Here is a 26,821-nt window from a genome sequence, read left to right as displayed (position 1 = left end):
TTTTAGCAAAAACTTAGGTTCCATGTCACTTAAAATAAGTCACTAGGAAAACGTTTCTTGTTTTTATTTGCTATCAAATACACAAACATGTTTTTCTCTTAAACAGATTATTCCTGGTAAAAAATATGCAGCCAGAATTGCCCCTAATCACCTAAATGTTTATATCAATTTGGCCAACCTCATTCGAGCAAATGAGTCCCGCCTGGAGGAAGCGGACCAGCTGTACCGACAGGCAATCAGCATGAGGCCAGACTTCAAGCAGGCTTACATTAGCAGGTATCACCTCTTCAGAAAGCGGAAGCTGTGTCTGCGTGTAGGTTTTAACTGAATTACCATGGTGCTCTTTTAATGTTCTTAACATCTATGTGCATAAAGGGAGTACCTCGCAGAGGATGACAGTCACACTAAGTAATTTGAAACTGACAAGGAAATCATTACGGTAGCTGACGTAGGTTCTATGAAAGAGTTCTAGAAGCAGCCCCATGTTCTATTTGTGTCTTGTAGACAGTATCAGTGCTGCCTCCACCGTGTGTCTGTGTGTGTGTGTGTGTGTGTGTGTGTGTGTGTGTGTGTGTGTGTGTCTGCTACCTTTGCCACAAAAAAAAAGACATCTTGTCTGACAGTAAAGAAAAAGAAGTTGTTTGACACACATTAATATTTTTTATAGTCTCATAGAAACATCATTTTCATACTTGAGTGACATTGCATGTTAAACTTTGCTTTATATACTGACATGAAACTTATCATAATTTATAGCATTGTTTCTCTGAGGAAAGTATATTCTGAATTCAGCTTTTTGAGAGTAAAATCTATCCCTAAATCAAATATTGTCTTTTTGAGTTTTTTCCTCATCCAGTAGTCAGTGCTTCGTACATTATTTCATGAAGACTTCAGTAGTCTCTGCATGTAACCTTGGTCTCGTGTCTACAAGTTGCCGTATTTATCTTAGTAAACATAACTTCACTAATTTTAAGCAAAATGACTGTTTTTCAAGTTCTCAAACTCAGAGTGGAAGCATTGGAAAGAGAGAAAGGCTTTCTGCTGTGTGGCTCTAGTGTGTTCCCAAAGCTGCCTGTAGGTGGCACAAGTGCTCTCCTTGCAAACATTTGGACTTCAGTTCATTTATTCATTCATCTGTCTATCAGTCTGTCTGTCTATATGCTTTTAGATAGCCATTATATAAGAATACTTTGAAGGAGACTAAGTTAATTTATGTGCAGATTTCACATTTCTAAAGTCTCGGCTAATTAACACAGTAAGACTTATATCAGACTTAAAGAAACTCTCAGTAACAACAGCATTTTTGCCAATTGTTCCCATATTATCATCTGATTTACTGATCTTCGACTGTAATTGGCTACCTAGTTGTCTTTTTTAAAGATTCGTCCATGAGCACCTTTCCTCTGTCACCCTCTCTGATTGCTTCTCACATTTACTGTCCAGTCAGCCGTGAGCTTTTCTTTTATAATACCTGAAAGCAAATGCAACTAGATTTGCTGAAGTGGAGTTCAGACTTGAGGTTAGTTTCAGAAAGTGATTTTTTTAAAGAGACTGCTTTTGTCTAAAGAGGTATTTGTGATGTGGCATAGTTAGATAGTAAGGTAAACTTGTCTGTCTGTTTCCCACAGGGGAGAATTGCTTTTAAAAATGAATAAGCCTCTCAAAGCAAAAGAAGCATATCTTAAAGCACTGGAGCTGGACAGAAATAATGCAGACCTGTGGTACAACTTGGCAATTGTTTATATTGAACTTAAAGAACCAGATGAAGCTCTGAAGAACTTTAATCGGGCTTTGGAACTGAACTCCAGACATAAGCTAGCACTGTTTAATTCTGCTATTTTAATGCAGGAATCAGGTAAGTTTTCCAAAAATATGTCTCTATTTACTCAATTAAAATACTGTAAAATCCATAATAAATATTTTTGGACAGGCTGTTTATTGCAAAATAATGTACATAACACAACTTACAATAAGAATATTTGGGGTTGGGGATTTAGCACAGTGGTAGAGCACTTGCCTAGCAAACGCAAGGCCCTGGGTTCGGTCCCCAGCTCTGAAAAAAAGAAAAAAAAAAGAATATTTAAAATACTTGACATAAAGTCCTTTCAAGTGGCATGAAGAGGCATATGTGACAGTTTTACTTGCACATTTTTCTAGAGTATGGTAAAACTAACTTTTCAGAAACCATCAGCCAGTATCTACAATATAATATCATTTTATTCATATAATAAAACTTGTATATAAATATGAAGTCTAAATGCTGCAGAAATTGTGAAAAACATTGTAGCTATGTTTAAGGATCCCAGAGCATTGTCATATTTTCAATTTCATGTTCGTTTACTGTAACGTAAAAGAAAATTCTTTGCATATCTTAGGTTATTTTTCAAATATTATTATAATTTCTAGTACTTTCTATAATTTAGTAAACTAACATTAATCCCAATAGTGTCTTTAAACCATATTGTATGTGGGAATATTTTCCTTCACAAGACAGCATAAATTATTTATGATATTAATTTTTTGTCATAAATATCTTCTTTATTCTATTGCATGTTGAATGTATTTCTTTCAACTTTTCAGAATTCAAAGTTTGTATTTTGCATTCCAATTAGAGATAAAAATTGTTCATTATTCAACATATTTATATACATACAAATACATACATGCACATACATACATACACATACATGTCCTATAATTATTAGAAAATTCAGTAAATTAACCCAGAGTAACTAAAAACTTGTTTGGTTTATAAATTCAAAATACTAACACACCTGTGCTTGAATACACATCTTTGGAAATCTTTTGTCATCTACTCTTCTCTAATGCCGGATTAGATTCCAAACTAAAGGATTTTCTTCTCTTGGCATCTGAAGTACTGATTGAAAAGGAAATGAATTTATCGTTTGAGTGTTTCAATCACATTGTTTTTCCTGTTTTGTTTTCTACTTTTTATTTATTTATAAAAATAAGATGTTTTATTGCTGTATTTTTGTGATCTAACAAAATACCTAAATGGTTCATTCATTGATAATTTATCTCCTTTAAATAAAATTACTTTTAGGTGAAGTTAAACTCAGACCAGAAGCTAGAAAACGGCTTCTAAATTACATAAATGAGGAGCCGCAGGATGCTAATGGCTATTTCAATTTGGGGATGCTTGCCATGGATGACAAGAAGGACTCTGAAGCTGAGACTTGGATGAAGAGGGCTATCAAGTTACAGCCTGACTTCAGAAGTGCTTTGTTCAACCTGGCACTCCTGTACTCACAGACTGCTAAGGAGTTAAAGGCATTGCCAATCTTAGAAGAGCTGCTCAGATACTATCCTGATCATACCAAGGGCCTCATTTTAAAAGGAGATATTCTGATGAACCAGAAGAAGGATATAGCTGGAGCTAAGAAATGTTTTGAAAAGATCCTGGAAATGGATCCAAGCAATGTGCAAGGAAAGCACAATCTCTGTGTCGTGTACTTTGAAGAGAAGGACTTGCTGAAAGCGGAGAGATGCCTAGTTGAAACCTTGGCATTAGCACCTCATGAGGAATATATTCAACGCCATTTGAGTATAGTCAGGGATAAAATCGCCTCTTCTGGTATTGTGGATCAGCCACTGTCCCCAGTTGATAAGACTTCAGGTACAGAAGAAAAAGATGAAGTCCCTTCCGAGGATGTAAAAGAAATCATCAGTGAGTCCAGGCCAGCACAGATCATAAAAACAAATGATAACAGAAAGTCTCAGTCTAACAAGCAGTCAACAGAAAATGCAGACCAAGATGCCCCCCGTAAAACAACAAAAGACATCAAAGAAATTGAGAAGAAAAGAGTTGCTGCTTTGAAAAGGCTAGAAGAGATTGAACGGATTTTAAATGGAGAATAACACTAATTCTGTATCATGTAACAATGTAGCCAAGACCTTCAGTCTCTATCATGTGTTTGCTTGTACTGGAAACTGAAAAATGTTGAGACTATATACTGGTTTTTCAAAAACTGCATAAGATTCTCTACATAGGATCAAAATGAGATTTTTATTGAAGACCTATCTGTCCCAGGATATATGTTTTATAAGAGAGGACACAAATTTTAATTTGGAAGAATATTGGAGAAATCACAAATTCCAAGTCACAACTTGAAACGTTTATTATAGAAAGAGAAAGATGTGGGTTTATTATAGAAAGAAAAGGGTGGGGGAGTACTGGTAAGTCTTTCTACTAATCTGAATTGAAATAATATGGGGCATCAAAGATGAACCCTTGGAGATAAATCCAGAATGTACTGGGGTTTGTGAATTCCCATTTATTAACTGTTTTTCATTTTTCATTACCTCTTTGGATTCAGGAATGGACTGATACTCATTGAAGACATTCAGTAACTCTTCTCATAAACCAAGGGACATTATACTGCATAGTCATACTGTGTTTTTTTAATGTGTTCTTTGATTGGAATTTAGAAGGAATGGTAGAAAAAACATTTTAAAGTAAATCATACATCATGTAGATGACAAGTTAGCTTAGGAATGCCTTTTGTCTTTCATGCTAATATGTAAGCATTAAGCAAGCAGGTAAAGTGTTATGCATATACACTAGTGGTGCTCGCTGATACTGTATTCTCTCACACTGAGGACTCCCACATAAGCTACATAACCATGACTACTCGTTGGCACTTGTTCCCCAAAGTCTTCTGCTTCTTGGCAGAAAAGTCCCAGTCATTCTTCTTTAAGCTTTAGAGTAATTGTAGTAATCTTTCATCTTTAATCTCTCTGGTCTGAGCTTAAAATCAGTTTCCTGTTTCCAAACTCATACCTTAACAATTCTTAGATACCTAAACCACTACAGTCAGTTTTGTTTAACTGAAGGCAAAACAATGTGACATTTATTTTTAAATACTAGATTCCTCTTATCGTATATATTTTATTAAGTATTTATTTTAACTACTGATCTTTCATAAAAATTTTAAACTTTTAGTTTAAATTGTTAGTTCCCTTGAGTTAACTAATCTCTATGTCTTAGAAACCATCCTTTTCTAATGTTTTCTAAGAAATCTTTTATAAATAGGTCATAAGAAACATGTTCTGCATTAAAGACCCATTCCTTTTAGCTTCCCAGAGGACCTGACATAGTTGGGTTTTTTTTGTTTTTTTTTTTTGTTGTTTTTAAGATAATTTAACTCCAGCACTAAAGCCAGTGGGTGTTAGTTCTTGACCCAAGAGATTTGTTAACCATCAAAGCAGTATCTTGTTTCAGTTCTTAGAGTGTATCTTTGTGACTTCAGATCTAGAGTGGAGAATACCTCATGTACTATAACTTGAAGTTATTGTTTTCTCTGTTTATCTCTAGAAAAGTTTTTGCTGATAATCACTACAATTTAAATTCTAAGTGGAGGACAGTGCAGTAAGTAAGTCAAAGGAAACCTTTTATGATAGCACACCTAATAAAAGTTTGAAGACTATTTTAGTAAATTTATATAGCTAGTCAAGTGATGAGGATAAATATTAATATCCAATAATTTTTATACAAGAAATCTTTTATTAGCACTCATAATTATGCCTGTCACAAAGAAAGTACTCATACTTGAATTTTAATTTATTTAAATCAAATTCATCTTGAATATCTATTATTAATTATTACCAGTCAGTGATACCCAACTTCATTTCGTAGTAGAATCATATGGGAGCTTTCCTGAAATTGAGTCATGCTTCAGTCTTTCCAAAACCTCTTCCAGTGAGTCTCACTGTAGTTAGAGTTCAGGGCGACTGCTCTAAATTAGTTCAGTAAAGGTCCTTTTCTCTCCTCTGTTAAATTTGTAAATTAGTAATACAACCCAATTAAGTTTTGATGGCTTAAATCCCACTAAGGAATATATCCTATTGAAAATATAAATAGTAAATTCTATCAACCTTGCTTATGGTCAAATTAATATTTCTTAAGTGCATGAAATTGTATTGGAACGATTCAGATGAGAAGCTATAGTAAATATCTCCACACCCCCAGCTGCCTCAGCTCTTGTTTTGAAGAAGTGAGAACGGAAACACTTTAAGCCCAGGTTACTATCTTACGGTTTAACACTTTGGATATATGAATTTAAAAAAAAAAAAAATAAAGACATATCACAGGATTGTGTGCAGATAAAAAGATACAGGTTTAATTTTCAACATTTAAAAAATCTACTTGTCATGACTTCTAGCAAAGCTTTGACAATCTTCAAGGAGCCATGTTACTTTCTCCTTCACTACTCCTCAAAAGTGGAGTTAAATTCTAAATTGCTACTATAGTTTTTGTTTCCCTACTAACATTTGAAATTGGGGATTTTCAAATTTTCCTAGTGAGTAGTCCCACTCACCAACCCTCCTCTTGAGGCTAGGCCTTGTAGTGTTGCCCATGCAGGTCTTGAACTCAAAGGCTCAAGTGATCCTGTCGCAGCTCCCCGTGTGCCTGGGAGTACCGGCATGTGCATCCTCGCCCAGTCCCAGGGTGTGATTTTCCGACACCAGTGACGTCAAGAATAAAATAACTAGATATATCATTTTGTTTAACCTTTTGTGTATACTCTTATGTATTTGATGTGTGAATTACACAGTTCTAATAAAACATGCCTTTCTTTACATCTGAGTTTTCAACTTCATGTTATAGAATGCTTCAAAGATGCTTTAATGAAAACTATTAAGAATATATAGATTTGTATGTCGATTTATACTTCAAAAATCCATATATTTGTCATATTTATTTTTTTATTTGCATGGCCAAATGATATTTAAAATGAGTCCCCTCCCCCCCAAATATCTGGTAACTGTTAAAACTCTTGTCACCTATCCATATTCAGGGTTCCTTAAAAAGTAGTTTAAAATTGTATGCATTTTTATATTACTATGCTGTTTGTGTGTATCACATTTCTAAATATTCATTATTAAATTGTTACTTTTTAAAACTTTCAACCTGATTGTCTTTTGATGTTAAAATGAAATGCAAAGTTTTGTATATAGTGGCTGCCTACAGAAAGAAATTGATGAGCTGACATGTAGTTTGTTAGAAATGACTGTCAATAGCAGGCCATATATTATAATTACTGATAATGCTACATTTTCAAATATTAGAACATGAGAAGGCTAAACTCAAACTTGGAATTTTATATAAAGTTTACTTCTACATCTCTCCAGGTTCAAATCCAAGTCATCACCCTTACTGTAGTTCAGGGTAAATTATTTTATTTCTTCATGTAGTTTAAAGCATTGGTATACGTAAAATCACAGAAACATTTCAAGTACTTAGTATATATATATATATATATTTAGTTGTTTAAATATAAAATGTTAGCTTTTCTAATGGGTAAAACAACCTTATTTATGAACACGCTAAAGTATTTGTTAGTGATGCTATAACAGAAAATAAGTAGTTAGATTTAGCACTAATATTATGCATAGATAGCCTAAGGATAATTCTGGAATAATTAAAATAAAAACTAAGCTTACAATTGGATTATTATGCTGCCTTGATCCTTTACTACTGTCAGGGACATAGCCAAAAACCTTAGAAAAAGTCTGAAGAGTTTGTGTCAGGCAAACTCTCTAAAACACATTTCATCAAAAATGTCTCTATGTTTATGTCAATGAAGGTAGATATTTCTGCAGTGTGGTAGTTCTGCTAAAATATGTAGGAATAAAATGACTCAGCGACAGTCTGCCATACTCAGAGATTAGTATTTCACTCACCTTCCATCAAAAGCCCCCTCCTGTGGTAGCTGGGAACCAGTACAGAGTAAAAAGACCCACAACTGGACAGTGTGCAAAAAGTGAAAGGCATCGAAACACTCAGCCTTAAATGAAATGTCTTCATCAATTTCCTCTCCCAAGGTCTCAGGGAACTCCGTGAAAGAGAGCGAGAAAGATTGTAAAAGACACAATAGGACTGTCACACACGCTTTACCTGAAAGAGATTGTGGTAACATCCACCTTGGCCAGCACAGGTCCAAGCCCAAGGTCACAGCATGAAGAAGAAATGAGCTCTCATCCCTAACAAAGGAGCTGTATATTCCCTGACAGCCGCTTGCAGAGGGGAAAGAAAAAAAAGTGTTTGCTCTATTGGAGTCAAACTGGGCACACAAACTACTTAATGCCTCACCGCCAGCAGTAGATGGACAACACAAAACAAACTCAATGGTAGTTTTGTAAATTTTATTTTCTTTGTTTGGGTATATTTTTCTTATCTTCCCAGTCTTTTGTTGGTATATTATGGTTTCTGATTTTGTGTCTTTATGAGTTTGAGTTTTGTGTCTTTTCTGCGTGTTTTCTGGGCTTTGTCTTTGAATGTTCTTTCTTGTAACTATTGTTTGCTTGTTTTTTTTGTTTGTTTGTAAAGAGAGAGAAAATGAAGTCGTGGAGTTTGATGGGTGTAGAACAGGACAGGATCTGGGAGGAGATGAGTGAGGACAAACTGTGATCAGAATATATTGTGTGAAAAAAGGAATTACTATCAAAAATAAAAACTTGCTTTAGTTACGAAGGCAAAATAAATTGGTTTTAGAGAATTTGCCCCAGAATATCCTTCATATAGAAATTAGTGAACACCATTCTTTTAATTTTTAAATTATTCTATGTATATATATTTTCCCTAATCGTACATAAATATATCTGTATTCCTGGTGCCCATGGACGCCCAAAGAGGCCATCACACCTCCTAGAAATAGCGTTGCAGAAAGTTGTGAACCTCCATGTAGGTGCTAGGAATCAGATCTAGTTCCTTTGCAAGAGCAACAAGTGATCTTAACCATCGACTCATGCTGTCAGAATATAATTCTTAAAAGTAAAAAAGCCAAAAGGTGCCACAGGAAGCTCAAGAAGAAGGATGACCAAAATGCCAGTGCCTCCACTCCTTCTTAAAAGAGGGAACAAAAATATTCATAAGAGAGGAGATAGGGAGGCAAAGTTTAGAGCAGAGACTGAAGGAACAGCCATTCAGAGCCTGCCCCACATGTGGCCCATACATATACAGCCACCAAAACTAGATAAGATGGATGAAGCTAAAAAGTGCAGGCCAACAGGAACCGGATGTAGATCTCTCCTGAGAGACACAGCCAAAACATGTCAAATACTGAGAATGGGACCCCCTTTGGAGGAATTAGAGGAAAGATTGAAAGAACTGAAAGGGCTTGCAACCCCATAAGAACAACAATGCCAACCAACCAGAGCTTCCAGGGACTAAACCACTACCCAAAGACTATACATGGACTGACCCAGGGATCCAACTACATATGTAGCAGAGTAGCCTTGTTGGGGAACCAGTGGAAGGGGAAGCCCTTGGTCCTGACAAGGTTGTACCCCCCCCAGTGCAGGGGGTCAGTAAAAGAGGGTGGATGGGTGGGGGGAACACCCTTATGGGTGAGGGTGAAGGAATAGGGGGCTTATGGACAGGAAACCAGGAAAGGGAATAACATTTGAAATGTATATAAAGAAATATATCCAATAAAAAAAAAAGAAAAGAAGAGTGACCTATATATGACTGTAGACCCAGAGGAAGTTGTGAAGGATGTGGATATGCCAGGATAAAATAACGCTAGCTGTAATTTTAAAAAACATAGCATGACCACATCCATAAGAAATTTATTTTATGTGTAATTAAAATCTCAAAATAGTCTAGGAAGGAAAAATGCAAGTGGCTTTGTTTTTCATGAAGTAATGAGTAAAGCCTGGGTACCTCACTCAAAATATTAAGAGAATATGCTGTACATGAAATATATTACATACATATATGAATAGTAACAGAGTAATAAAAAGGCTAAAGTGATATTTCTTTCTACATACTAACAATGAACTGGACGAAATGCAATGCTATAAAATATCTATTGAAAAAATATAACGAAATGAGTACAAGACCACTATACAGAAACCTAAAGCCGTGGAGATAGGAGATGACTCAGTAGGGTCCATACTTGCTCCATAATCATTGAGCTCTGAGTTCAGATCCCCAGCATTGGTATAAGCAGTTGGTTGTGACAGGACACTCTTATAATTCTAGCATTCAAGAGAAGACAAGTGGATTCTTGGAGGCTCCCAGCCAATCCATGAATTCCAGATTCAATTAGAGACCTTGACTTAAATTAATTAATTAATGAAAACAAAAAAAAAAAAAGAAAACATCTTGTAGCGGTGAATTAGTTAAACTGCTGTAGCTCCCCATGTGTCATTCGTACGCACTGCACATGTCCCACAGCTTTCTGGATTCTCAAATGAAACACCCGCGTGCACAGGCACCAGCTAATTTGGATATACCTTGACTAGCTCAATGATCGGGCACTTCTAAACCTCCCTGAAGCTAGCACAACTTCCCTCTGGTATTCCTGGCTTAACCCCTCTATATTTTATCTTTGCTGCCCTGTTCTTCCTGGCAGCTCTCTCCCCTCCTCATAGGTCCGCATTCCCTTTCTACCTACATTGTTGGATGCTTTCTCTCTTGCAGCTCTTAAATGATCCTTTTCTCTCTCTGAATCATGGCGATACTCCTCTCTCTCTCTCCTGGTCCCTTGCCTGAGTAATCTAAAAGTCCTGCCCTGTCTCTCTGACCAGCCAATGGCTGTATGGAAATTCTTTATTATCAATTGAAGCCAGCTGGGGACAGGGAACCTCAGGTCTCCAAGCACAGCACAGCTGTTGGGAGCTGAAGTAAGACAAAGCATTAGAACCAATTCCCAACAACCTCTTATATAAAACTCTGGCCTACACACATACATATATCAACCGCACATATCTGTATGCATGCACAACATATACAGATCTGTAAACATTTCCTGACTTATGTAAACTGTGTCAACAAACATTTGACATGTACATACCTAATATTGTATTAGATTTAAAAGCACTTAAAATAAAATGTATTTCTAGTCACTGCTGGTAAAAGAGAAAAATAATAGCAACCCCTTTAAAACTCCATTTGGCATCTATAAAAACAGAACTTAGTTGATAGCTTGTACCAAAGCCTCAATGATCTATGACTCCTAATACTCTAAGCTTTGTACAGCATTACCCATAACCTCAACAGCGTGAAGTGATGGCATGTCATATCTATAATTAATCAGATTAAACTATGACTTCTTCTTTTCACCAGACTACTCCCATTGGGAGTTTTAAAACAGTAAGTTACTGATTATATTGAGGTGAATAGAGAAGTTGAGGCAATCAGGCCACAGAGTCACCTATAGAAACGATTGCTATTCCCAGCAAAATCTAAAATATGGAAAAACAATTCTCTCAACAGCACTAAGAACAGTATGCTTCTTTTAAATTCCTTAAAAATTTTTGCAGGGAACTCCTGTCATTGAAAGTACATCAGATCCCATTTGTCGATTGTTGCCATTGTAAGCCATTGGTATCTGTTCAGAAAATTTGCCCCCTGTGCCCATGTGTTTGATGTTCTTTCCCCACTTTCTCTTCTATTTCAGTGTATCTGGTTTTATGTTGAGGTCCTTGATCCACTTGGACTTGAGCTTTGTAGAAGGAGATGAGAATGGATCGATTTTGGGGGGTCGCTTAAGTATGCTATCATATCATCTGCAAATAGTGATATTTTGACTTCTTCCTTTCCAATTTGTATCCCTTTGACATTCTTTTGTTGTTTAATTTCTCTGGCTAGAACTTTGAATAGGTGTTGAATAGGTAGGGAGAGAGTGGGCAGCCTTGTCTAGTCCTTGATTTTAGAGGGATTGCTTCAAGTTTCTCTCAATTTAGTTTGATCTAAGCTACCGGTTTGCTGTATATTGCTTTTATTATGTTTAGGTATGGCCCTTGAATTTCTGATCTTTCCAAGACTTTTATCATGAAGGGGTATTGTGTTTTGTCAAATGCTTTCTCAGCATCTAATGAAATGATCATGTGATTTTTTTCCTTTGAGTTTGTTTGTATAGTGGATTACTCTGAAGAATTTCTGTATATTGAACCATCCCTGCATCCTTGGGATGAAGCCTACTAAATCATAATGAATGATCATCTTGATGTGTTCTTGGATATGGTTTGCGAGAATTTTATTGAGTATTTTTGCATTGATATTCTTAAGTGAAATTGGTCTGAAGTTCTCTTTCTTTGTTGGGTCTTTATGGGGATTAGGTATGAGCATACTTGTGGCTTCATTGAATGAATTGGGTAGTATTCCTTTTGTTTCTATTTTGTGGAATAGTTTGAAGATTATCATTCTGTGTGAGGTAACCCAGTCACCAAAGAACACACATGGTATGCACTCACTGATAAGTGAATATTAGCCCAAAAGCTCAGAATAGCCAAGAGACAAGTCACAAACCATATGAGGCTAAGAAGAAGGAAGACCAAGTGTGGTTGATTCAGTCCTCCTTAGAACAGGGAACAAAATACTCAATGGAGGAAATATGGAGTCAAAATGTGGGGCAGAGACTGAAGGAAAGGCCATCCAGAGACTGCCCCACCTAGAGATCCATCCCACATACAGACACCAAACCCAGACACTATTGTGGATGCTAAGAAGTACCTGCTGACAGGAGCCTGATAAAACTGTTTCCTGAGAGGCTCTGCCAGAGTCTGACAAATACAAAGGCGGATGCTCACAGCCAATCTTTGGAATGATCATGGGGTCCCCAATGTAGGAGTTAGAGAAAGAACTGAAGGAGCTGAAAGGATTTGCAACCCATAGGAAGAACAGCAATATTAAACAACCAGACACGCCCCCCAAGAGCTCCCAGGGACTAAACCACCAACGAAAGAGTACATATAGAGGGACCCATGGCTCCACCCACATATGTAGCAAAGGAGAGTCTTGTCAGACAACAATAAGAGGAGAGGCCCTCGGTCCTGTGAAGGCTTGATGCCCATGTAGGGGAATGCCAAAGCGTTGAGATGGGAGTGGGTCAATGGGTTGGGGAACACCCTCACAGAAACAGGGGGAGGATGGGATGAGGGTTTCCAGAGAGGAGCAGCCATATAGAAGGACCAGCTGTCTCAATTAACCTGAACCCCTGAAATCTCTTAGACACTGGATCACCAACCAGGCAGCATACACCAGCTGAGATGAGGCCTCCAACATATATACAGCAGAGGACTGCTGGGTCTGGTTCAGCCAGAGACGATGCACCTTATTGGGCCCAGCCCCCACCTCTGTGATATTTCATTTAATTGCCACAACGACACTTAGTCCCCAGTTATGTCTAGGATTTATTCCATTTTTCCAGGTGGGGAACAGAAGGCCTGGGGAGGTTAGCATTCACCCAAATGCATAGCAGTTCAATGAACTATACTGACAAAATTCCCAATTTATGAATAAAAATTTGAGTTTCTTTTTCAGTCAGTTATACACTCCTTTAGTGCAGAGATTTTAGTAGGTTAAAATCTCTTTTTAAATGTCCACATTAGATATTAGCCGTAAACTACAGGATTCCCATGCTACAATCCACAGACCCAAAGAAGTTAAGCAACAAGGAAAGCCTAAAGGAGGATGTTGGAATCTCACTGAGAAGAAGAAATAAAATAGACATCATGAATGGATGGAGGGAACGAACTGGGTGGGAGAGGGGTTGTGGAGGGTAAACAGGAGGGACCGAGTGTGTGAAGAACAGAGGATGAGAAGACTGGGAAGGGGGGCATATCTATGGGATGAACTAGAAACCTAAGACAAGGGAAACCCCCAGGAGCCTATGAGGATGACCCTAACTAAGGCTCCTAGCAGTTGGGGATATGGAACATGAAACAGCCATCTTCTGTAATGAGGAAAGACATCCAATGGAGGGATGGGGACACCCACAAAGTTGTCCTACTTACAAGTTGTGCAGGGATAAAGGTGGAACAGAGATGGCCAATCAATGACTGTCCCAACTTGAGACCCAAACCATGGGAGAGAGCTCACCCCTGACACTTTTATATTCTCCTATACCTGTAGACAGGAGCCTAGCATGACTGAGAGAATTCACCAAGCAGCTGAGGAAAACATGCAGAGACCCACAGCGAAACATTAGCAGAGCTCAGGAATCTTGGGGAAGATGGGAAGGACAGATTGAAGGAGCCAGAAGGATCAAGGATGCCATAAGAAAACCTCCAGAATCAACCAACCTGGACCCATAGGGGCTTATAGAGACTGAACCACCAACCAAAGAGCATGTATGAGACGGACTTTGACCCCCTACACATATACCACAGATGGGCTGCTTGATCTTCATGTGGGAACCCTAGCATCTAGAGCAAGAACAGTATCTGACTCTGATGCCTGCCTTCGGACCACTTTTCCAACTGGGCTGCATTGTCTAGGCTCAATAGAAGGTGCACCTAGTCCCATTGCAATTTGATATCTAAAGCAGGATGAGATCCACGGGAGGCGTCCTCTTCTCTAAGGAAAAAGGGAATGGGGATTAGGGGAGGTTAGGTGAGAGAGAAGGACCCAGAGGAGAGGAAGGAGGGGAAGCTTAGATTGGGATGTAAAATAAATTTAAAAAAATTTAAAAGTAAAAGAATAAAATTACATCAAGTCATTGAATCTCAAAACCACTCTGGTAATGTCTATATGTCAAAACTAGGATAGCATGCTGTAGATGGACTACAAGAACGTTTGTAAGGCAGACAGCAAGATGAACGATGATGGGTGAGCTACTTCCCAGCAGGTAGAGAAAGATGCTCTTGTTCTGGTGGAAAAAAACAAACAAACAAACAAACAAACAAAAACAGTATAAACCTTCCTAGATCTGTTATTCCTGACTACAGGGAAGAATTCTGAGATTACTTAAATTTAGGCATAGAACAAGGGTTGTGAAGAATAAAGAGTTAAGTTGTTTTAATTGACAACCTCAGGCTGAACCATCAAAAAGTATACTGATACATGTTTTTGTTTTGTTTTGAAACATGGTCTCTATGTGTAGCCATGGTTAGCCTAAAACTTATTGTGGAGACCAGGCTGGGTTCAAACTCACAGAGGTATAACTGCCTCTGTTCATGCATGCTGGGGTTAAAGGTGTGTTCTACCGTACCTCACTACACAAACATTCTTATAAATAAAAATATGTATTTCACATTAAATTTTTTCTGGGGAAACATCTATTTATCCCAGTTAAAGCATCAGTAGACTAAGAAATGAATCCATTCAAGTCCAACTTGAACCAATGAGTTTTTAGGAGTTACTTACAGGTAGATATATGACCTAAAGAGAGGTATATCATTTCATCAAAATATCCCAACCCAGCATAGGTGACAACTCACAAATGCTGTGTCACTGGAGTCTGTTGGGTAATTTACAGACAGCTACACTGAATGGTGCATCCCACAGTATCTCTTTACCTCCTGTGAATCCTGGGAAGCAGAATGGCCCTGATGAGGGACCTGTGAAAGCTTCTGAGCCTGGTGACTCCCATAATTCCCATTAGACCTTTAAAACCCAGGTCTCACCAAGGAATGTTGAGTTAGGCCCAGTTTTATGAGGGTCTCATGGATCACATCCATGTGACCACAGCAGCTCTGATACAAGGCAATAATGATCACCCATCCAACCTAGAGAGAAATTCTTATTTTGGCAAATTCACATCTGGTAGAGAGAATACAGAGAGAGAAGAGAGCTCTACAAAACGAGCTTTGCTCTCAAAAGATACATTAACAACAACATTTTTCTAATATTGAAAACCCTGAAGATAAACAACTTCAAATTTATTATATAAATCAAGCCTTCCTCTACACAAAAGAAAACAAGCTATGACACCCCTTCATAATAGACCCAAATAATATAAAGGGGGTTCATGAAAAAAGTGTTTTAAGAACATGACTAAGCTCAGAGGTGGAAGATCTCCCGATGTTTCCATTTTGCAGGATCTACAGATTCTCAATCAATTCAATTACTGATAATTTTTATTCATCTTTGTTGTTAATATGTTACTATTTAAAACATGAATAAATATTCCTTCCTGATGATCAAACGAACTAAAAGGACACACACACACACACACACACACACACACACACACACACACACAATTCACCAAAGAATAGAATTGCACCCATCCCGACTCTAAATCTCAGTAGACTAGCACAAGAAAATTTTACTGTCTCCTTTTTACTTATCTTTTAAAAATATGAAATTCTTATTTTGGCTACTAAAGTCAGTTCACATCTGGTCTTACATTGACATCACTATCTCTACATCCCATGGGTCTTCCTGAATACTTTGAGGAAATGCCAAGCTTCTTTTTCTGCTCTGCTGAAGAACTTTCTCTGGAAAACATCACTTCCTATGTGAAGGATTTTCATATTCCCAAGAAAGCCGCTGCTCTCTGAGCTTTGCTCTCAGTTGTGTACCTGATGTCTTCTTACACTCCTTCCTGCCCCACATGTGGCCCATAAACTAAGCAAAAGTGCAAGTTAGATCATGACTCAAATACAAGCATTCATTGGAAGAGCTTGAAGCAGGACACAATGAAACAACCCAGAGCTTGCAGGGACTTCCTTTAAAGACTATGCACCCTGGGCCTCATAGACAATGAATATCCCTCAGAGAACTCAGTGTGAAGACCCTGAGGGATAAGAGAGTAAAGAGATATTTATAAAGCATCCCAAGAGCTACTACACGAGCATGGCAAGGGTAATTAGGTATTCTCTACACACTGAGTTTACAAATTCTAATTATTGATTTGATGGAAACTGAAAATGACTATTTAAAGACATTTTAAGTGTAAACCTTACAAAAACTCATGGTAAAACAAAACAAAACAAAAATGGATGCATGCGCAGACAGATTGACAAATACTGACAATAGGGATTGGATCACAGCATATATCCCTCTAATTATAGATTTGCGGAACTGTAATCTACTACCCTGAAAGCCCACTAAAATAGTTTCCTTCAATATTTTCTTCTGAAATTTTGAATGCATTGGAGATTGCAATTCATTTGAGTATGCTAATAATGATTACTTGTGCTAATTGTCCATTTGTCAAACCCTAGAGTCACTGAGAGATGGGCCTCTGGATATGCTCATTGGAATGTCCACTGTGGGTGGCACCATTCCTTTGCTGGAGGTCTGCTGTACTACATAAATGAAGAGAGGGGATTGAGAAGCAGCATGTATTCACCCCTCACCATTTCCTGATTGTAAATGTGGTGAAATCTGTAGCTTCAGGTTTTGCTGTCTTAACTTCCCCACATTCAATTGTAAACTAAAACCAACTTTTTCCTCTTTAATCCTCAATGTTAACTCAGAACAGTTGGTAATATGTTTTGGCTGTGATCAGTTGGCAAAGGGCAAGGGGTAAGAATGTCAGTGCCTAGTCTTTCTGGGCATAACCTCTAAAACACAGAGATAATGCTATTTTAAGAGTTACAAGACTGGGGCTGGAGAGATGGCTTAGCGGCTAAGAGCACTGACTGCTCTTCCAGAGGTCCTGAATTCAATCCTCAGCAACCACATGGTGGCTCCCAACCATCTGTAATGGGATCTGACTCCCTCTTTTGGTGCTGGTGTGTCTGAGGACAGCTACAGTGCAGTCACATACCTAAAATAAATAAATCTAAAAGAAAAAAAGAGTCAAAGACTATAAACTTTCTCCTTTTGAGCTTTCTTTCTTTGACTCTTGTCTCTTCACAAAGGGTCTGTGCTCTTGGATAATATCCCAAAGTGATGTTTTCCTTCATAGTCAAAGTCTATATAAACTATGTTAATATACTAAAATACCTTTAGGTACATCCACATAAATAAAAAGATTGTATTAATGTCATTCATTTTAGTGAACAGGCCAAAGGTGACTAGTTTTGTTCTAGAGGGAAGATAGGCTGTGTGCCCTTGCTAATGCTTCAAGGTGGCTATAAGCTTATACTTATGAGCCATTTTAAGAATCACACATTAGGGGAATGATTTGGCTGGTGTTTGCAAAATGAAGATGTCACATGGCATCTTACTAAAAGTTCGTTCCCCTCACAGTAAATTCAAACATATGCAATGTTATTAACTCTGTCCCGGCAGCCCATTTTCTCCTCCTATAAACACTCAAAACAGCAGCTCTGGTTTATTTAATTCCCAGAAAAGAAAAATTGGAAACGTTGTCCTGCATAATATCAAAACCCACCTGATGCACAAGTGAGTCAGGATTCCACCATAGCACTCTGAGTTACATTGTCCTGCTCCTAAACTCTCGGCTACAAATGAACCACAGGGTTTTTAAAAGCCCCATACAGATTTTACAGCATTTGTTCCACTATCATTTCTTTTTTTTTTTTTAAATTCATTCTCTGATTTCTTATTTTACAACCCTCTTCAGGAATTTAGAGCTGATTTTTTTCTTTTTTTTGAAAAAATTTTTATTAGATTTATTTCTTTATTTACATTTCAAGTGTTATTCCCTTTCCCGGTTTCCTGTCCATAAGCCCCCCATCCCCTTCCCTCCCCCATATGGGTGTTCCCCCCATCCACCTCCCTTACTACCGCCCCCCTCCCCCTGACATTCCCCTGCACTGAGGTCCAACCTTGGCAGGACCAAGGGCTTCTTCTTCCACTGGTGCCACAACAAGTCTATTCTCTGCTACATATGCAGTTGGAGCCCCGGGTCAGTCCATGTATAGTCTTTGAGTAGTGGTTTAGTCCCTGGAAGCTCTGGTTGGTTGGCATCGTTGTTCTTATGGGGTTGCAAGCCCTTTCTAGAGCTGAATTTTTGATTCCTTGTTTTTCTCTTTAACAATATATTAAAAAGAAATTCTCATTCTTCTGCGAATTTATCACTGTTGTGTGAGTGGCTCACCAGATGTCTGCTGTAAGTTTCAAGCTATCTAGCTGTCTGTCTGCACTTCAGTGAAGTTCAAAGAAAGTACTACATTTTTTTCATCTTTCATTCCAAACATTGAATTTTTATCTTTCTTCCCAAAAAATAACATTTTCAAAAAAGATACTACTGACTACTGACTATTTCATCTGAGCCTTGAGAATTAGTTCACTAGTTACTTCTTTTGTCAACTTGACGCAACTATGGTCATCTAGGGAGAGGGAACATCAATTGCCAGACTGCTCTTTAGGCAAGTCTGTAGGGGCCTTGATTAATTGTTGATGTGGGAGGTCCAGCCAACCGTTGCCCTGGGCGGGCACTCCAGTAGAATAGTAGCACAGAAAACAAGCAGGTAAGCAGAATTCCTCCATAGTTCCTCATTTATTTCTTGCCCTCTCCCTCCCCAACCCTAGTCATGATCATTATCACAGAAATTAGGCAAAGTAGGACAGTTAATAAACGTGATCAAACTCCAGTCATTACCTGTACTCCTTTTTACATTGTCTCACCATTATTTTAACTGTTTTGTCCTCTTTTGCTGTTGTTGTTTGTTTGTTTTAGATTTGTGAAGAATTGGGCCACCATTCAGTTTGGATTGCTGAATGGTCATTAGAAAAAGATTATAAGAATTTCATTTTCCGAAGAATTTCTGCAAACAATAGATTAAACTAATAATTGAAAACCACCTAAAAGATTCTTTTATTTGTTTGTTTGTTTTGGTCAATGAATTCATTAAATTTTTTTATTTTAAATCTTTTGTAATTGAATAATCTGGTTTCTTTCTTCCCTTCAGCCCCATCCCAGGTACCTTCTCACCTATAAAGGGTTCTATAACTCTTTACTGAAATTAACAGTGAGACGTAGTCAGCAAAGAATTTTATGTTAAACAATTACTTGTTGTGCTGGGTTAGTGACTGAAATGTAAGTCATACTTGAGGATTTATGAGAGGTATATCTGTTCTCTGAAGTTGCTTTTCTATCATTTGCATCTTATAGCTGGCAACCTGAGGAATTTCTGGATATACCTTCCAACCTCTTGTCTTCTCCAATTAGCTCTATTCACCTCTCCCTTTCTGAGACACCATTTTAAAATGGCAGTCCATCTTGAATACTGTGATGCAAAACATATTCTTTCACTTCACTTTTTCCCCTTTGCTTCTGCAAAGTCCTTAAATTCCTAAGTGTAAAAGAATTTCTAATTTGTCCCAAGTTTTCTAAAAGTTGGCTTTGCACAGTATACATAGAAACATAATTTATCATCTTATTCCAGAATTCCAATTAGATAGACAAAATATTTTCCATTATCATAGAAAAAATTCAATTCAATTCTACGGGGTTTCTTCTGACTATGCTGGGTTCTCTTAATTTATAATGGTTTTGGATTTAATTCCCATTTCTCACTTTATAGGATTTTGGTTTCCAGGAAGCCAATATTCCCAGAAGGTTGATTTCTTTATTCTTTGTTTCCGCTGTCTCTCTCAATGATGTGACCTTCCAGATGTTGATGTATTTCCTTGGACATCTGTTAGTGAATTTAATATTTGAGCTTTTGCATATAGCAAAGTCTTGGAACTGAATATATCTAGTACATATCAAAGCATTATCTCAGTGACATCTTAAAACATGTTAAAAATATTTTATCATTTGGAATTTGGCTAGGTCTCTCAGAGCTGAACAAAAGTAAGCATGATAGTTCTTTTTGGCGTGAGGGTTTGCATAATATTAAAAAACCTTATGTTATGGTATTATTTTCTAATATATATAGGGTTATTCTTTGATGTTGTACTAGAGATTTCTGATGAATTCATGATGAATCATGAAGATACTTGTTTGGCTTCTTTTGATGAAGATAGCTTGGACATAAAATTATAAACTGCCAGGAAATGCAGAGAAATTTTAGTTTCCCTTTTTCCACAACTTCAATTTTATTAAGCTGGGGTACTAAGGAAACAATTGTTGGATTTATTAAAAGTGTGTTAGTTTTTTTTATTTAATGCTGTAACTGGCAAGGATACAAAATAGAATATATTATTACCTTACTGTTTTATTAGTCAGAAGTTTAAAAGAGGTTGTACCGAAATACAAATTAAAATGTTCCTGGTGATACAGCTCTTTCGGCTCTCAGACAGAACTCATCTCTTTAGCCTTCTTGAATTTAGAGGTTTCCTGCATTGCTTAGCTTTTTCCCTTCCTCCTCCATCACCAAAACTATGGTGGATCAAGTTCCTATTATGTTCTCCTCATGACATCTTTTAACACTCTGCCTACATCTTTGAGCACCATTAGAAAGAACTCTTCCGGTTCTATTTCCCGTTTCTCTGCCGAGACCTGCTCCGGTAGATAGGCATGGCCCCTGGTGGAGAGATGGGGCCGCCCACCCATCTCAAAGTTTTTAACCCAAAACTGCTCCTGTCTAAAGGAAGAACAGGGACAAAAATGGAACAGAGATGAGTGAAGGACCAACCAGGGACTGCCCCACCTGGGGATCCATCATGTCTACAAACATCAAACCCAACACTGTTGCTGTGGTCAAGAGGTGCTTGCTGACAGGAAACTAGTGTAACAGTTCCTGAGGTGGTTCAACCAGCAATTAACCAATGCAGATGTGGATGCTTGGAGCCAACCATCAGACTGAGCCCGGGAAACCTGGTAGAGGAGCTGGCAGAAGGACCGGAGGAGCAGAGGAGGGATTGCAACCTCATTGGAAGAACAACGTAGGCTGCCTGACCACCCAGTTCTCTCAGTCTAGACCACCAACAGAGGAGTGTACCTAGAGGGATCCATGACTCCAGATACATATGTAGCATATGATGGCCTTGCCTGACAGCAGGAGGTTTGATGCCCCAGCATAGTAGGATGTTGGAGCAGTGGGGTGGAAGATTGTGTGGGGGTGGGGAGCACCCTCATACAGTCAAAGGGGAGAGGGAGGGCGGATGTGGGATGGGGAGTTGGTGGAGGGGAAGCCAGGAAGTGGGATATCATTTGAGATGTAAACGGATGGAATGATTAATTTTACAAAAAGAAGAGGAAAAAAATAAGAACTCTACTTTGAATGACATGTAAATTTGATTGAGTCTCTAAATCTACATTTCACTAACAACATAGTCTTCGTCTACAGTTGTGTAATTTCTATATTTTTAAAATTTTCTCTCTCTCTCTCTCTCTCTGTCTCCCTCTCTCTCTTCCTCTTTGTGCACACGTGTTTGTTTGTGTGTGTGTGTGTGTGTGTGTGTGTGTGTGTGTGTGTATTACATTGCAATGTATTACAGAGCCTCAGCCTCTGATCATCTTCAGTTATGGAGCAAATATTGCTTAGTCTTAAACTTAATCATGGGATTGTGGATTTTTTGTTTTTGTTTTTGGAAGTCAGTGTCAAGTTGCCATTTTTGTTGTAACCACCTTTGATCATTTTATCCCAATATATAACTAACAAGGAAAATATATTATAGTACAATGTGATAGAAAACGCTGTCTCCCAGGCGTTGAATAGATGGAAGAATGCTTCTCACACTTAAAAAGAAGACGTTCTACATCCTGAGTCATCAGGAAAATGCAGGAATTTCATTTTACACCTGCCAGAATGGCGAAAATCACAACAACAACTAACAGCGGATGCTGGCCAGGATATGGAGAAAGAGGAACTCGTACATTTCTGATGGGAGTACAAACTTCTATATTCTCTATAGAAATCCGTATAGTGGTTTCTCAGGAAGATGGGAATCAGTCTACCTCAAGACTCAGCTATAGCACTCTTGGGCATATACCTAAAGGATACTTCATCCTACCACAGGGAGACTTTTTCATCCATATTCACCACTTCTCTGTCCATAATAAACAGAAATTGGAAACAAGCTAGATGCCCGTCAACATATGAAAGAATAAGAGAAATTGGGTACATTTATACATTATACACATTCAGACATTAAAAATATGAAAGCATGAAGTTTGCACGTAAATGGATGCAACTAGAAAATAAAATCACCTGGATGAGGTAATTGAGACCCAGAAAGACAGTGTGTGTATTTACTTACATGTGAATGTTAACTGATAACCCAATGATAACTAGGCTGCAATACGTAGAACAGAAGTTAAGGATAGAGTAAAAGGTTAGGAAGCCATATAGATATCACTAGGAAAAAATATAATAGGTAATTGTGGGTAATAGAGAAGGGGCCTGAACAGGAGGATAAAATGGCAAGGAGGTTGGAAGAGGGGATGAGGAAGAGAGGATGAAGATACACAGCTAAAATAGGGGTCAACTGAGGGGTCATGTGGATACCTAAAACAATAGTAGCTTCCTAAAATATATACACATATAAAGGCAATCTAAATAAAATTTCCATGTGATTGGGAGACAGAGCCCCAACTTCTTTGATAACTAAATGCAGCTTACAGGACCAGAAATGGGTTACTTCTAGACTGTAGGTTGCTCACAAAAACTGAGAGCAAGACCTCATTGCTGAAGACAGCACCCATCCAGTTCACTGACCATGCAGAAGTAGAGCTGGTGCCTACATAGAACCTAAACCCATGTAGGCTACCGTCTTTGCACACTACCAAAGGAGAAAATCAGAAACAATTGTTCTGCTAAAGAAGCGTAGCAATAAAATGACTCCTTCTAACAATTCTGCTATACTCATAGATCAGTACCTCGCTTAGTCATCTTCAGAGAACCTGCCTTCTGTAGTCAATGGGAACAAATACGGGGACCACAGGCAGACAATAAGGAGAGAGTAAAAGACCTTAGAACACTCAACCCTAAAAGGATTGTCTCTATCAAATTCCTTCCCTGAGTACACAGATAACTGAAGAAGACGAGGAAAAAGTGGAAGAGCCACAGGGATGGAGGAGACCAAGGAAACAAGACCCTCTAATCAACAGGATCAACATACACGTGAACTCACAGAGACTGAGATAGGATGTGCAGGGCCTGCGTAAGTCTACACCAGGTGGTTCCTAGAGCGGAAAGGAGAAATAGACACTAGACCGTAAAGCAGAGGCAATCTCCAATTGATAACCACTTGCAAATGAAAATTTATTTTCACCAAGGGAGTCTTATTGGGAAAACAAAGTACTACTAAGGGTAGGTTGCCTGCCCTGCAGTAGAGAGTCAACAGCAAACAAAGTGTCATCTTTGGAAGTTGCTTGCAGTATAACGTATGCGTCAGGCTTTCCCCCCATTAATTAATGTATTTACTCACTTTATATTTCTATAGCAGCCCTCTCCTCCTAGTCCTTCCTTCCCCTTCTCCTTTGAGAATGGGGGGGAGGCTCTTCATACTAACCCACCTTGGCTTATCAAGTCGATAGGGGACTAGATACATCCTCTCCCTTTGAGTTCAGGCAAGGAAGCCCAGTTAGGGGAAGAGTCCAGAGGTAGGCAACAGAATCAGGGAGAGCTCCCGATCTAGTTACTGGGAGACCTGTATAAAGACCAAGCTGTACTGCTGCTACATATGTGCAGGGGCGTTAGGTCCAGCCCATGTATGCTCTTGAGTTGGTGATTTAGTCTCTGGGGGCCCACAAGGGTTGGTTCGTCTTCTTGAGGAGTCCCTATCCACTCTGAGTCCCTCATTCCTTCCCCCAACTCTTTAACAAGACTCCCTGAGCTCTGTCTAATGTTTGGCTCTCTATCTCTACATCTCTTTCCATTGGCTGTTGGGTGGAACTTCTCAGAGGACAGTTATGCTAGACTCCTGTCTGCAAGCATAACAGAGTATCACTAATAGTGTCATGGATTGATTCTTGCCTATGGGATGGGTCTCAAGTTAGCCAGTCATTGGTTGGCCATTCCCTTTGTTTCTGCTCTAGTCTTGTCCCTGCACTTCTTGGTATTGTGGGTGAGTTAGTGTCTTTATCTCTCCACTGGGAATCCTGCCTGGCGACAGGTGATGGGCACTGTAGGATCCTTATCCCCCACTGCTAGAAGTCCCAGTTAGAGTCACCCTCTAGACTCCTTGGAGCTTTCCCATCCCAGGTCTCTGTCACGTCCTAGAGATGCCCATCCTCTGCCTCCTGAAGTTCTCTATTCACTTTCTGGTCCTCTCTCCCTGGCTTTCCCTACACCTGATCCCCCTCACACCCCATTCATCTCTCCATCCCTCTCTCACCCAGTCCCCTCCATCCATCTACCTCCAATCACTATTTTATTTCCCCTCTGGATGAGATTCTAGCATCCTCCCTTGGGTCCTCCTTGTGATTTGGCTTCTTTAGGTCTGTGAGTTGAAGTGTGGGTATCATGTACTCTATGGGTAATATCCACTTATCAGTGAGTACATACCACGCATGTCCTTTTGCATCTGGGTTACCTCACTCAGGATGATGGTTTTTTAGTTGCATCCATTTGCCTGCAAATTTCATGATGTCCTTGTTTTTTTAATAACGGAATCATAATCCATTGTTACCCTTTTATTTTTATTTTACTTTATTCATATATTTCTCTCTCTTTCTCTCTTTTTTTTACCCTATAGGTTCTTTGAGCATGCCATGTCTTCCAGATTTGTGTTTTTATGAGATATTGATTGTGGACAAATGGTTCTCTGCATTTATATCTGTTTCCTGTTCTTTTTCTTGGGGCTTTCCCCTTCTGTTTGTTAGTTTTATCCTATTCTGATGAGTGAGCTCTTGTTTTCTCTCATTATAGTTTATCACTATCACTTAGAGGCCTGTTTGTTTTCAAGTGTGAGACGTGTGTGTGTGTGTGTGTGTGTGTGTGTGTGTGTGTGTGTGTGTGTGTAAAATCTATTTTCAATAGAAGAAAACATTTGGGGAAAGAAGATTCTGAATAGCTAAAACAATCTTAACAATGGACAAATTTGGAGGAACTATACTTTCTGTACAAATCTATGGTAACCAAAATAGTGAAATAATGGCACAAAAGTAGATGCACAAACCAATAGAAGAGAATGGAAACACACACACACACACACACACACACACACACACAGAGCACTGGGAATACAGAATTAGGAAATGGAAATCTCTTTGATAAATGGAACCAGGACATCTGGAAATACACCAACAAGAGAATGAAATTAAGGCTAGGGGATATAGCTTAAAGGCAGTGTACTCACATAGCATGTATTCATTACCAAACACTGAAAAAAAGGAAATTTGTTCATAGCATACACAATATACAACAATAACTTGAAATAGAACAAAGTATTAACTATAAAACTTGAAGATTCTACTAGATAGCATAGCATGGTAAAAAAAATCCAAGATCCTTGGCACTAGTCTTGGCAAAAGGCACAAAACAGTGTGACTATTGTGAATTATCTCCTATAATTCAATAGCAAAACACACAAAAATGCAGCTTAAAAAGGAAGGTACTGAAGAGACCTATTTGCATACAAATAGCCAACAGATCTAGGAAAAGGTACTGGACATCATAAATCAACATAGCAGATGCATATAAACTAAATCACAATGAGCGGCAGACATATTATTGTGGCCTTTAAAAAAAAAACAAAGAAACGAAGTCCTGGTGCTAGTGTCATATCCCTTGTATTGATACTAGGAATGTCAATTACTACATCCATTATTGAAATCAATATGGAAGTTCCTCATAAATTGCAAGTAGAATTGTCATACAACCCAGAAACCCTACCTTTGAGTATATAACCCATTGGCGTGACCTTTCTTCACATTGTATTAAGGCGTATGTATGTATTTAAGTACCGGCAGGATTTTGGTATTATAGTTTCTATGGTTTATCACTAGGTTTTCTATTTGCAAATGCTTGTCCTTCCGCCCCCTCCCCCCCCAAAAAAGATCAAGGTCAGGCAGCCCTCACTGCCTTAGGTAACCAAGGAGATGGACCTGGCATTGTCTTATGGCTGATTGGTTATAATATAGGTCTGGCAGCCAATAACTGCTGCAGGAAGTAAAAGGGTGGAACTTCTGGGTAGGTGAGGACACAAGGGGAGGCAGAAGAATCAACACAGACATGGAAAGGAAGAGAAAGGAGACCAGCAGAGCAGAGCAGGAAGGTAAAGAGCTACTACATGGTGGGCTGCAGGCCCGGAAGTCAGGTTATGTTAGAAGTTGTCTGAAAGTCTGTCCCAGCGAAAGGCCTAACATTTAAACTATAC

At 38.5% G+C, this 26,821-nt stretch overlaps 2 protein-coding genes across 3 annotated transcripts in view; both read left to right on the top strand.

The window, feature by feature from the left end:
- Positions 1 to 6,930, top strand: part of Tmtc3 (transmembrane O-mannosyltransferase targeting cadherins 3) — a 45,267-nt gene extending 38,337 nt beyond the window's left edge. The window contains exons 12-14 of the mRNA XM_032915189.1: positions 107 to 276; positions 1,629 to 1,855; positions 3,065 to 6,930. Of these exons, the coding sequence (XP_032771080.1) occupies positions 107 to 276; positions 1,629 to 1,855; positions 3,065 to 3,879 (1,212 nt within the window). The 3' untranslated portion in view covers positions 3,880 to 6,930. The remainder of the gene's footprint in view (positions 1 to 106; positions 277 to 1,628; positions 1,856 to 3,064) is intronic.
- Csmd3 (CUB and Sushi multiple domains 3) overlaps positions 1 to 26,821 on the top strand; it is a 1,591,133-nt gene that overhangs the window by 299,072 nt on the left and 1,265,240 nt on the right. The window lies entirely within an intron of this gene.

This window comes from Rattus rattus, chromosome 1, assembly GCF_011064425.1.
Source record: "Rattus rattus isolate New Zealand chromosome 1, Rrattus_CSIRO_v1, whole genome shotgun sequence".
Classification (NCBI taxonomy): Eukaryota; Metazoa; Chordata; class Mammalia; order Rodentia; family Muridae; genus Rattus; species Rattus rattus.
Note: the sequence above shows the minus strand (reverse complement) of the source record. Positions and strands in the feature narration are given on the sequence as shown.